The sequence below is a fragment of the Populus trichocarpa genome, chromosome 18 (genome assembly GCF_000002775.5).
Source record: "Populus trichocarpa isolate Nisqually-1 chromosome 18, P.trichocarpa_v4.1, whole genome shotgun sequence".
NCBI classification, from domain to species: Eukaryota; Viridiplantae; Streptophyta; class Magnoliopsida; order Malpighiales; family Salicaceae; genus Populus; species Populus trichocarpa.
The window spans coordinates 13,464,016-13,476,545 of NC_037302.2; the positions used below are offsets into that span (position 1 = coordinate 13,464,016).

General features: G+C 36.5%; 1 protein-coding gene across 3 annotated transcripts; it reads right to left on the minus strand.

Moving 5' to 3' along the window:
• Positions 1 to 2,534: 2,534 nt before the first annotated feature.
• On the minus strand, positions 2,535 to 9,369 carry LOC112325057 (CBL-interacting serine/threonine-protein kinase 23). 3 transcript variants are annotated; one of them, XM_052448904.1, is made up of 15 exons: positions 8,412 to 9,369; positions 8,110 to 8,172; positions 7,938 to 8,009; positions 7,727 to 7,834; positions 7,505 to 7,585; positions 7,352 to 7,405; positions 7,139 to 7,264; positions 6,287 to 6,376; positions 6,050 to 6,169; positions 5,827 to 5,961; positions 5,299 to 5,415; positions 4,888 to 4,944; positions 4,733 to 4,807; positions 3,908 to 3,995; positions 2,535 to 2,895 (listed from the first exon to the last, which is right to left on the minus strand). In XM_052448904.1, exons 1-15 carry the CDS (start codon positions 8,619 to 8,621, stop codon positions 2,870 to 2,872), a joined length of 1,422 nt encoding a protein of 473 aa, XP_052304864.1. In that variant the 5' UTR covers positions 8,622 to 9,369; the 3' UTR covers positions 2,535 to 2,869. The 3 variants fall into 3 exon arrangements, 2 of the variants coding, with proteins under 2 accessions (XP_052304864.1, XP_024446238.1); XM_024590470.2 differs by having other exon boundaries at positions 7,938 to 8,022; positions 8,412 to 8,496; XR_002979075.2 differs by lacking the exons at positions 2,535 to 2,895; positions 3,908 to 3,995; positions 4,733 to 4,807 and having other exon boundaries at positions 4,910 to 4,944; positions 5,299 to 5,473.
• Positions 9,370 to 12,530: the final 3,161 nt, after the last annotated feature.

Consider the following 12,530-nt stretch of genomic DNA (forward strand, 5'->3'; position numbering starts at 1 on the left):
AATTATTCTAACACAAATCATTTTTGATAAAAGATTCCTACATTAACTAGGATATTATCTAATAGATAGCAGAAACCCAGCCACCCCTGAATCCATCCATTTTTATTTGTCTCATGTTCATTATGTGTCATTGCTTTCTTGATGAGTACTTCCTAGGTATATATACTCTTTTTTTTATATAATACCTAGGTATATATACTAAGCCGTATCTCCGTAGACTTGTTGGGTAACTCTAAATTTGAGAATTCTTTTGTATATCCGTTCTTGATCTCGTTTAGTTTACCACTTTTTCCTTATCATTCGAAAACTGTGGTTGGTCACAGGTCCTTGTTAAATGGTGAAATCCACTGTGGCTTAGGTATCTTAGGTCAACAGTTGTCAAATCAACTGGTCAGAATTGTCAACTGGTTAGGTCCTTCACTTCATGATCTGCAGATGCCATACGTTCTCTGCTCTCTTCTTGGTTTTTCAAAGCATAGTTTTACTTGAAACTCTCATTTGTTTGATACTATCCAGAGATGGAGAGCCATGACACGAACCAAGGCTAAGAGCAAGAGCGAGAAATTTCCACCTCCTCGTCAGGAGGCAGAAGTTGGACATCCTATGGATCAATCACATATTCGATTCAAAATCATCTTCTGTTTAAAATGATGGTGCCATTGGTGGTCCTCCCAGAAGAAGGAAAACCAATAGAGAAGATCCTCAGATGGAACCATCTCGGAAATTTATCCGTACATTTAATCCAGCACCTGTAAGCCCATCAATGAAACTATTTTCAAGGGTAAATCAGGGGTTTTTGGCATTCGGAGGTGGCTACAGTTATGAGTTGAATTTTTTCCCTTTGGATTAGGTGCTTTGTTTTCATTTTGTTTCTTTTAAACTAGGATTAGAAGTGTTCTTCCTCATTCATCTCTATTAACTGCAAGCCTTGATCCAACCATAGATATCCTGCACCGTCAAAATGATGATAACCTACCAGCAAAAACATAACTAGTCTTCCATGCTTTCGTTTCTTATTTCAAAGCAAAAAAAAGACATGTCTCAGACATGTAAAGTAGCTTGTCATTCAAAATCAAATTGGTGTTACAAGAAAATAAAGTTTTTAATCCTGAACATTAGTTCAATCAGATCTCATCATGCAGGACATCATTAGCATTGCTTTTCTGATTCAATTCGTTCATTCTCCTCGCCTCTCTTCGTTGCGGCGAAATCTGCAAAGAACATTTAGATACAATTAGTATCCAGAAACACAAAAACTAGAGCTACAAAAAACATGGATAATATGAACGTAATGGTTCTGGTCAGTAAATGGCTCTATTCACCTCTGTAACCTTTTCCGGAGATATTGGTAGGTCCAAGCAATCTGCCATATTAGGTTAAGTAGGATTACAACCATAATCAAAGCTCGAAGTGGAAATACATTTGCAACGCTTGTATCGGTAACTATAGCCACCCCAAATACAAACTCTGCTGCAGAAATTAGCAAGAGAATGCACATCATAGGCAACAAAAGAAGTGAAGTACATTGCCAGTCCCACAGGAAGATTTCAGTCAATGCTACAACCACAATTGTTGCTATTGACAAGAAAAAGCACATCGAATTGCACAAGATAAAACTAAGGAATTGGCTTTTGCCTAGTTCCCAACTTATGGATAGTCCAGGCTTGTGTGAGTCACCTTCACTGACGCTCGCCAACTCGAACAAACCTTAGAATAATGAATTGCTCCATGAGTTGGGATCGGTGTCATTATTGCCATCAGCAGCAGCAGTAGCAGATTTAGTAGAATTGGATGAAGCCCATTCTTGCCACACAATGTTTGAAAATGGGTTTTTTAGTTGGAAAAATTAGTAACATGGATTTTCAGCTATTTGGTGGATAAAAACCATACCAGAGACGGCGCATGTTGTGAAATGACAAGTTAAGGACGGCGGATATATATACACTGGGCATCAAACATTTCAAGTATATAAGAACTTTTGGATGATCCATTGTCATGTATATTGTCAAACACTTCCATATTATTTATTTAACATTTTTATTTTAGTAATTTCCAAAGAATTCAAATATAATTTACAGAAAACACGTTATGTTACATAAATTATTAATAAGAAAGCGTATGAAAAATCCTCAACCCATTTGAAAATCTCATGTTTTCATAAATTTATTAGCAAACACTATATTATGATTTACATGAAAAAGCTTTAACCTCATTCTATTTATACTTAAGAAATAAAATGTTAATTTATTTTTTAAATGTTGGGGAAAAACAAAGGGGGATCGGGGGAAAGTCAAAGAAAAGAAGAAATAAAAAAGGAAAAAACACAAGGAGTGAGGAAAGGGGCTTAGCTCACGTGTTGTCAAGCCCATGCATACCTACCCAAGCGACCTAGCTAGACCCTCCTCGACGAAAAGAAGGAAGGAAAGAAAGAAACATGCACTCCACAAAATTTGATATTTATTGTTATTATTTTATCATCACATGGAATAAAAATAGAGAAATTCAATCAAGTAGAGAATTTGGGAGCATCCAAGTGGAAACAAGGGAGATAACATACATTATAGAAAAACTTTGTTTTAAACCGAACAAGGCCGAGGGTTATGATACATTCACAGTTTGGAGAAAAACCAAGCAAGCCCAGTTATATATAAAAGTTTGGACAAGACCACGCCTACGAAGGTATGAATGAGTTTGTTCTGGGCACAAGGAACACATCAATGAAAGCTACATTATGTTCCGCCCATTAACCTTCATATCATTCATGAGGAAAGAAAAAAGAAAAACACTACCACCAGGCCACAGCCGGTTGAATAATCAACATTTGGATTTTACAAGTGGGAAAAAAAAAAAAAAAAAAAAAAACACCCAGTTATCGAGCAGCAACCTGAGCAGCACCTGCAGAGAAAAAGATATTCAAAACTTAATGCTTGTACACGACTAGGGGAGGAGCAAAAGCAAAAGAATACTGAAACTTGGCTAACCTAAAGAAGTTAGAACTGTTTTTTATTTTATTTTTGCAATATTAAGACCCAAGTGCTACAAAAATGGACACTAATTCCCCTGCTTCCACGATATGGAACCCATCTAAAATCACAAGAACTTTCATATACCTCTGGCGCACAAGTGTGCGCCTAAAACATCTGATGTCACTTCCCCTCTACTTTTTCTTTAATTACGATTTTCTCTTCAATAATTTCTTCCTTCTTCCCATTGTAATGCTTAAAATCTCTCGGAAACATATACCAAACCCCCCCTCTTTTGAATGTTGCATTGAATTGATGTAGTTGTTGATTGGTGTTTGGAAATTCATGATAAAACACGCAATTAAATTATGAAAAAAGAAGAAGTGAATTTTCAATCAAATGCCTTTGTAAAACTAGGACATGAGAGATTTCTATTTTTATATGAAGAGATAAGGTGATGGAAAAGAGAGGAGAATTATTGAAGAAAGCAAAGAAGAATGAAAAAGAAAGGAGAAAAATCAGAGATATGGCTAGTGTTGGTAGGTTAGAAACTGTATTGGACACGTATGAGGTGTGAAGGTAATGGTAAAGAGAATCAAAAAGGGCACAGCCTAAAGGAATTAGGTAACTTCCTAAGGAGTAAGAAATTATTGCCCTTCCTAAAATATTTTTCCTCGCATAGGATGTTGTATTCAGGGTCCATGTATCTCCAAGGCACAAATCAGATAGCATATTAAGAAGCAGAAATATTACAGGTTCGATGCTAAAATAACAGAAGAGAAGAAAATAGTTTTCCAATCATTTTACAGAATGCTGTGCACAGGTCAATTTTTTTCCAGAAAATTTGTTCTGTATACAGAGTCTCCAGGGAATAAAAAATTTCAGAGACTCAATATTACATGCCCTGAAAGACTGCACTTAACATACAAGTAATGAATACTAACCATTTGTCGCTGCCTCTTCTTCCTCCTTTTCTTCATCAATTGTTTTCCATACGATGTCTTTCAGTCCAGTTGAGAGGTTCTTGTAAAACTGTCATTTAAACCAGTTGAATTCAAAATTAGACCTCATAGCAATTAAGGATAAAAGGAGGAATTAACTAACAATACAGTTGATGGAGCAACAATGGCAGTGGAGGCAGCTATACTTTTTTATGGCCCGTTAAGTCCACCCTATAAGAGCACACGCGCAAATCTAGCCTTCAGCAGACTCCAAGAGATTACATGTCCCATAAAACATGCAAATGAATTTAGCTTGGCCTTATTCTTGAGCTACCAATGCTATAGTGAACATTTTAACTTTGCCTTGAGCCTGGAAATCATTTTTAATTCAACTTGGCCCAGTAATGTATAATTCCATAAGCATGTTTTTTGTTTCAGTAATGGTAATAATAACTGGAACATGAAATGGGAAAAGCTGAATCACAAATGATGTAGTTATTGGCTAGTTCTTGGCATCAATGTGTACGCCATCAACTGTGGTTGAGTATCTCAAGTACCCCTCCCAGTCAAGCCTCTCTTTTTACTAAAAGCTTCATCTTGTCATAATTGTTTTGCATGAAAACTTAAATAAGCAAACCAGCTAAATATGTACTTTTCAAGAACAGCTCCATTCAGTTTGCAGCCAAACCATGGGTTACACACATGACCTAACTGCACAGGCATGAACTGATTGATGTAAAAGAATACAGAGACCAGACATTCTTTGATGGAGAAATTATTCATTACTGTTTTAATTGCCACAAGAGCACCAGTATTTAAAGGCCATACCTTGTGAAATTCCAGGGTATCTCCACCAGACTTGCGAACCTCGACCATATAAAGAGAAGGGGCCACTTCAAAGATCTGAAAGATAGAGAAATCTTACACCCAGCTCAAACTACTACAGACAAGTTTGTCGCAGAAATCATTTCCTGAAGACATACCTCTGTTGCTACAGATAGACGACCCTTACGCCCATCCTTGTCCCCTTGAAGCTTCATCTGCAATTTGAAACAGAAGAGCTGTTTCAGCAGAAAAAATAATTTAACAGTTGACTGCCTAATAAAATCATAGTTCTGAAGACATCCTCTTTTCTCAAGCACATAAAATCAGGAGTCCACTGAACCATATAGAAAAACTTAAATATTGAAAAATCCAATTCACTTACGAAGGTGAAAGGACCAGAAAAGGATATTAAATTCACTTAAATCTTTCAGGATTCAAGTTTGAAGACAACTTGATGAAAACCATACAGACATAACAAGTTGGATGCAAAAAGACTGCAGGAATCTTGCTAAACATGAATTAAACATTCCACTTAAAATTTTCATTTATTAAAGGGAGTGTTATCAAACCTTGAAGTTATTTTTCTTAACATCAAAACCCAAAGGCGCTGCTGCTGCTTCAATTTTTGAGATTATCTCACTAGCAGAATGTTTGGATGTGAATCTTGATTCCCGTTTAACAAGCCCCTATTTTCCAGAGGAAAAGAAAGTCTCTTGAGTTCATAGTTGTGAAACTCAAAGATAACTGCATATTCAAGCAAATGGCATGGCTCATTAAACTATGATATTTCAACAACAAAAAAAAAAACTTGCACTGGAGACATAGAAGTTATTTCTGATTTTTGCTCGGCAACTATTTCACAAAATTGAGCAGGCTAAATATTTGAACAAAGTAGGAAAATGATCTAAGACATGGTTTTAAGTAATAAAAGTTCGAGTGTATAATACTAAAGAGTATTCAACCATCAATCCTTGAAATAATTTTAAATTGAGAAGATCTCAATGCCAACAAATGTGACAAACTGTCAGGCTCTCAACTTCTAACATTTTACAGATTTTGGCTTCATTTACAGAGAACAGCAAAAAGTTCAAACATACCATTTGTTTCTCAAAAAGACTACTAAGGTTAAGACCCTGAGAGGTAGAGATGAGTTCAAATGCATTCATGGTTACAGGAGCCATAGGCCCTATAAACCCTTCTTCTCGCCTCTCCACAACTAGGTTTCGAGAATCCTGTTAACCAAGAGGAACATCAAGTACAAACCCACAAGTGGTGCACTAAGATTGAAAGCATGATGCACAAGTGAACCACAAGAATTACCACTGATTCATTGAAGATAGAGTTCACATCGTCGAGGCTAACATTAGCTTGTTCAAAAGCAGGTGGCTTGTATCCTTTCTTAAACCATTCATTTTCAATAAGCTCGGCAATGGTGATACGCTGTTTCATACGATTAGCATGTACAGTAAGTTGACAAGTACCTAAAATTACAATGCATCATTCTAGAGAAGGAAAGAAGTACAATAAATTTATATGAAGGGAAGAGGGGGGGCAAACTGTCGAGGGATTAGGGTCAAGAATCCTTTTGATTAGTTTCTTTGCACTTGAGGAGAACCATGGAGGACACGTGAAGTCAGCCTTGAATATCTGCAGTCAAACGTAAACTGTATTTAGCCAATGTAAAATACAATAAAGCTCCATCCATTTAGGCACTGCTGAATACACTAATACCACATTTAGCTAATCTTACACAGCAACAGAAGAGGTTTACAAAAGCAGACATGCACAAAGGATCTGATTGCAAACCATGGGTCCACGATAAAGTTCTGTTTTACAAACCAGAATCAGATATCAACCTGCCATTCAATTCCCTATTTGAGTTTTTCACACATGCTCTCAGATTTTGTGGACGGCTTGTAAGAATATGTCAATGGCATAAACTGTACTAGCGATCATGACATTTTGCAAAATAATCAGAACTTGCTCATGATTGGCTTGTCTGAAAGCTCTCTCAACCTCATTCTTACAATGAATGAGCCAAATCCAAGAAGAATTTAGGGTCTTCATTTTCCAAGTCATACTTTCCCATGGCATAACTCCACCCATACATAATTGATTTTTGAACTTCCAAAATTTTGGTTGACTTTCCAATCATAATAGTTGATAATAGTTCAACATTTTCATAGATTAGGTTCTACGAGGGTTTAAGAGATCTTGAAGATCTTTTCTACTCAACCATTTTCAGGTCAACATGATAAAATCAATAGGTAAATAAATTAAAACTCGATGCAGTCCTCCACTATAGATGGAGTTTGGTTTCCCCAACTCTAGCATTTTATACAGGCACAGCCAGCAAAATGAAGATGGGTGTGTGCATACAAAGCGACCAGAAGGAACAGAAACAATCACCTTTTTGTATAGTGCCATCAGGTTGGCTTCTTCAAAAGGTAAGTAGCCAGCCATCAAGACAAAAAGAATCACGCCACATGACCATAAATCTGCCTTGGCACCATCATAGCCCTTATTGTTGATCACCTAGCAAGGTGAAACGCCAAGGAATAAATAAAAGAGCATAAATGGTTGAAGCTTTAAGAATTACAGGTTGCAGGAAAAGCTACACACCTCCGGAGCAACATAATTTGGTGTTCCACACGTTGTGTGAAGTAACCCATCTTCCTGGAGGACAAATAAAAGATAAACAATTAGGAATTCTTCTGAAATGAAGGGACAATAATTGACCATAGCACAGAGTTCTCAGGTCAGAAATTAACATACTCTAACTTGCTGAGGTAGTGCACTCAATCCAAAATCCGAAACTTTAAGAATCCCATTAGCATCCATTAGCAGATTTTCAGGCTGTAGTTTAAAACCGCATGTCACAAACTTAGTTTATTACCGAAACTAATAAGAGATTAATCCATCAGCTTAACTGAAGAAATCTAAGGGGGTCATTCTCATTTTAACATTAGAATAAGAATCAAGGCAACAAAATCACACCTTCAGATCCCTATGGTATACACCTCTGCTGTGGCAGTAATCTACAGCACAGATAAGTTGTTGAAAATACTTTCTCGCTTCATCCTCTTTCAACCTCCCCTTACTTGCCTAACTCAAGAAAAATAGCACAAAAACCATAGAAAAAGTTAAGGCTTCCTCAAAAACATGCAGAACAATTTCAACATACTCATTTCATACACATTAATCTTACAATTTTGTCGAAAAGTTCACCACCCGTCACAAATTGTAAAACAATGTAAATTTTGGTCTTGCTCGCCATCACCTACAACAGTAATCTTTCCTCAAGCTACTTCAACATCACAAAAATAACATAAAAAGAAAGATAACGACTTGCTTATTAATATTCCAAAAAAAATTCCAACCTCATACATGCGGACGACATTAGGGTGTCTGATTAACTTCATTGTTGAAATCTCCCGTTTAATCTGCAAAAAATATAAAAATAAATAAATATGTAGCAAACGACATGTCTCCCCAATCAAATTGACTTCTCTTTCTTTTCTTTTCTTTTTCCGTAATTCTTAATTTTCCAGTTCAATTTTCTCGGTAACCAAACAGAAAAAAAAAATCATAAACTAAAACTAACACAAAAATACCTTCAATTTAATTAAACAAAACTTCAGATTCACAGAATTATATGAAATTAAAAATAAAGAATAAATACCTGACCGATCATTTTGTGCTTAAGAACATTCTCTTTATCGAGAATTTTGATGGCAACATTCTCTTTCGTCTCAACGTTCCTAGCGAATTTCACCTTAGCAAAATTTCCTTCTCCGAGGGTCCTTCCGAGTTCGTATCTCCCCACACGTGTCTTGCTTCCGCTTCCTCCTCCTCCACCACCACCACCACCACCACTTCTAGAAGACGACATTCTCTAACTAGAACCAGTTAAATTTCTCTCTCTAAAACTGAAAATCCTGTTTTTGATCGATCAAGATCTCTTCTTCTTGCATGGCTGCCATACCTGTGACTTGGCTACCCTCATCTTCGCTTTTTATTTATTTTTAATAAATATCTAAATAAGGCAAACGATATTAATAAATACAGAAACAATTTATGTTAAGATTGAAAAAGAAAAAAGATCGAGAGATCAAAGGGAAAGTAATAACTACTGGTGGTTGGATCAGACAACAACCTCATAAAGTCCAGACAAAATTGAAAATAAAACTTTTTTTCTCTGTGTAATCAGAGATTTCTTTGGGAAATAAATAAACAGATCAAATATTTCTTATCTTTCTAATTAAGTTCGGTAATAATCGAATAATTAAGGGTTAAGGCTAATGATGATAAAGTCTAGGAAACCTCAATTTAGTTCCTATCTATGTACTTATTTTAAATTCACTCCCAAGACAAATCAATCTATAATTTCGGTCCCTGATGCCTTTCACGTTTCTCAATTTCCATCCACCGCGTTTGGTGAATTATTGGAGGGAGTAAAATATTTAGAAGGAGTTAGCTTTGAGTAAGAACGCAGCCGTCTTAAAGTCAACCATCGCTGTTCATTTGAGTGCAATCTGGACGTTTTCCCAATTCTCGGGGCCCTTTGACTGTCAAGGTTCAAACTGGACAGGGACGATTCGACGCCATGGCCACCTAACCTGTTGATTCTGAGCCTTTCGAATCAAAGACGGCGCCGCAACTGTTGATTCTGCGTTTTCATTAGGGTAAATTTCAACTTGCCTCCAAGATTTATGTGTTGTGTCAATTTCATCTGAAATCTTTTACTTAATTAAATGATTACATATTTTTCATACGAATGGGTAACATAAAAAGTAAATATTAATCTCTTCTCCGAGGTAAATAAGCAAACTAAAATTACGAAAAATTAAAAAAGAAAATCAATAGAAGAGACATTGTTTGTAGTAAAACAAGAATGATAAAAATTGAGAGGGCTAGCTTCACAAGAAATTTCTAGATTTTATTCACTTAGTAACAACAACATTATCTTTTTTCTCTGTAAATATTACGGTTAAATGAAATTATGAATCAGATGAATTTGAATCTTGCCCTTCATTTTTTTTTTTTTTTTAAATGGAGGCCACCATAGCTGCTGGACACACTAGTTCTCTTTTCTCCTCCATCCCAATTGAATCTTCCGCTCTTACTGCTCCTTTATTCACATTCATCCATGTCCTTATGATTTCTGCACCACTCTCTTGTAAAAATACACCACATGCAGTGCTTGGTGTAAGTAACATAAAACAATATATAACAGAGAGTCTAGACTTCTCCAACTTTTTTATCTGGCAAAATCTTTTCACAGATATTCTTCACTGTCATAGCCTCATAGGGTTTATGATCATCGTGTGGATGGCACTCATAGTCATTCTCAATTCATCACTAAAACTTTTGGACAAATTATTAATCTAGATTTTGTTATTTGGCAGTAAGTTGTCCACGTTGTTGTCTCCTGGATAAATGCTGCTATGTCATTAGAGATTTTTAAGCATCTCATCTCCCCTAAAATTGCTTTCTCTGCCCGAGATACTTGGGTTTCTATTGAAAAACTATTTCTTGACAACGTGACATCAAGATATATGCATTTGAAATCTGATTTCAATGAAGCCTCTAAGAGCACACGCTCAATGAGTGATTATCTTCAATATGTGAAGTCCATCATTGATTCTCTTCAAGCAAATGAATGTTCTCTTTCAGAGGAAGACATCATAACTCAAATTCTGCATGGTTTTCTCGAAGCATACTCTGATGTGGTCACTGTATATATATGTCCATTCTATTTATTTATTTCAAATTCTCCATTCCAAATTACTGATTTACATGTCAAGATTTTTAATCTCTTTTATCCATTAAAACTTCTGAAACCATGTATTTTATGTGTGTTTTTAACGAGCTGGTTCATGGACATTATTTTTCAATTTATATTTTGTTTATTTTTTATGTTTTATTTTATATGCGCAGATTCAACGCCTAAAAAGTATAAACGAGTCCTTTTCCTCAAATCTAGATCCCTTATGAAAGGCTCTTTAAAGCAACCGATGGATTTTCTACAACCAACTTGATTGGAGATGATAGTTAATTTTAGCAGTGTACAAAGGAGACATTGATGAAGATGGAACACTAGTTGCAATCAAAGCTCTTAACCTGCAACGTCGTGGAGCGTCTAAGAGTTTCATAGATGAATGTGGAGCCTTGAGAAACATTCGGCAACGAAATCTGGTGAAGATCATAACTTCTTGCTCAAGCATTGATTTTCAAGGTAATAATTTTAAAGCTAAAGGGAGTCTGAAATGGTTGCATCCTACTCAAGAAACACATGAGATGATCAGCAGATCAATGAAATTCAGTATCCAAACCTTCTTGAGAGGATCAACATTGCCAAACCCGTTACGCATTACGGGCACGCCCCGCTCCATTGCGTCAGGGCTCCGGAGACCCCTTCCAAACACACCGGCCCGAAAAGAAAATCTAGTTTATGGGAGAATTCCAACTTGGAGACGAATCGACAAAGGAAGATCTAGTTTAGAGACGTTTATGGGAGAATATTATCAAATAAGCTTGTAGTCTATACATTTTTTTTTCTTAATCAAATAGATTTTGATTTGATTGGCAGCGTAGCGGTTTGTTACTTCCGTCGCGGGCATATGAATAGTTTTCAATCTTAAACTTGACTCTGAGGCTGGAGTATCCACGCATAAACGAGTACTGAACACGTTGGCTGGCCAATAGTTTCACTGACAATTATAACAATAACAAAGACTCCAAAAACGCAAGTGATCACCTTTGAAACCACTGTTCTTGATTCTCCATAACCATGTCCCATTCATACAGACGTCCATAATTTTATTTTTTATTTTTTAATTATCATCCACTGAATCACTTCTTTCTAATGTATAACTGCATGCTCTCAAACCATTTGCGCTATCTTTTTAGAGCACAAGGTATCGAGTCCACCCTACGCGCATTATACTTTTTTTTTCTATATAAATTTGTGTGTTCGTATACATCTTCACGTGAATTTCTAGGAACTCTCTGTTTAGCTTGTTGATGATAAATTATTTGCTGAGTTGCGTGCCTTCACGACATCCAGAACACCAGAGAGATACCATCGACCCCTCCTCTTGAATTCACTCCTATATATGGCTGTTTGATCGATAGCTTCTTAAGACTACCACCATCAAAGCAGCAACGAATAATTATCACCGCCCTTCATCCACATCTAATTTACCAGCTTCAATCCTCCCGCAAATCATTTTCTTTAAAAAATCATTGTGAGTCTGCAGTTTCAAATTCAACAATGAGGAATTCAGTCAAATCCAGAGAAGGGAACCTTATGGGGGCAAAGATGAGCAATAAGGTCTCCTTTCCATCCAGATCTAAGAACAAAGTCATTAAGGAAGCAATGAATAACCTGAATCCTAGCCTTCATGATTACTTATCCAACAGATCTCAAGTCCAACCAATGAGAAATAAGGCTTCTGTTTCCGAAGGAAAAATAAGCCACCAATCCATGGAAGGCCGGAACTCCACGGTGGCAAATATGAGACATAAGGTTTGCTCTCCATCAACATCTACAGGCAGTTCTCATACAGAAAGTTGCTTTACAGGGGCACAAACGAGTTGTCGCAATTCCGTCCAGTCCATCAAGACTTATCCAATGCCCACAGAAGGCAGTTCAGATGACCTTGTAGGGGCAGAAATGAGTTGTCAAAATTACGTCCAGTCCACCAAGGCTTATCCAATGCCCACAGTAGGCAGTTTAGATGCAGAAACTGACCTTATAGGGGCAAAAATAAGTTGTCACAATTTTTCAACACATGCT

Excerpts from the sequence above, each read along its gene's own strand:
- LOC112325057 (XM_052448904.1), bottom strand. The coding sequence starts at position 8,621 with ATGTCGTCTTCTAGAAGTGGTGGTGGTGGTGGTGGTGGAGGAGGAGGA. Across the intron at positions 4,945-5,298 it reads TTAAGAAAAATAACTTCAAG|ATGAAGCTTCAAGGGGACAA; the intron begins GTTTGATAACAC and ends TTCAAATTGCAG. Across the intron at positions 3,996-4,732 it reads ATACCCTGGAATTTCACAAG|TTTTACAAGAACCTCTCAAC; the intron begins GTATGGCCTTTA and ends TTTAAATGACAG.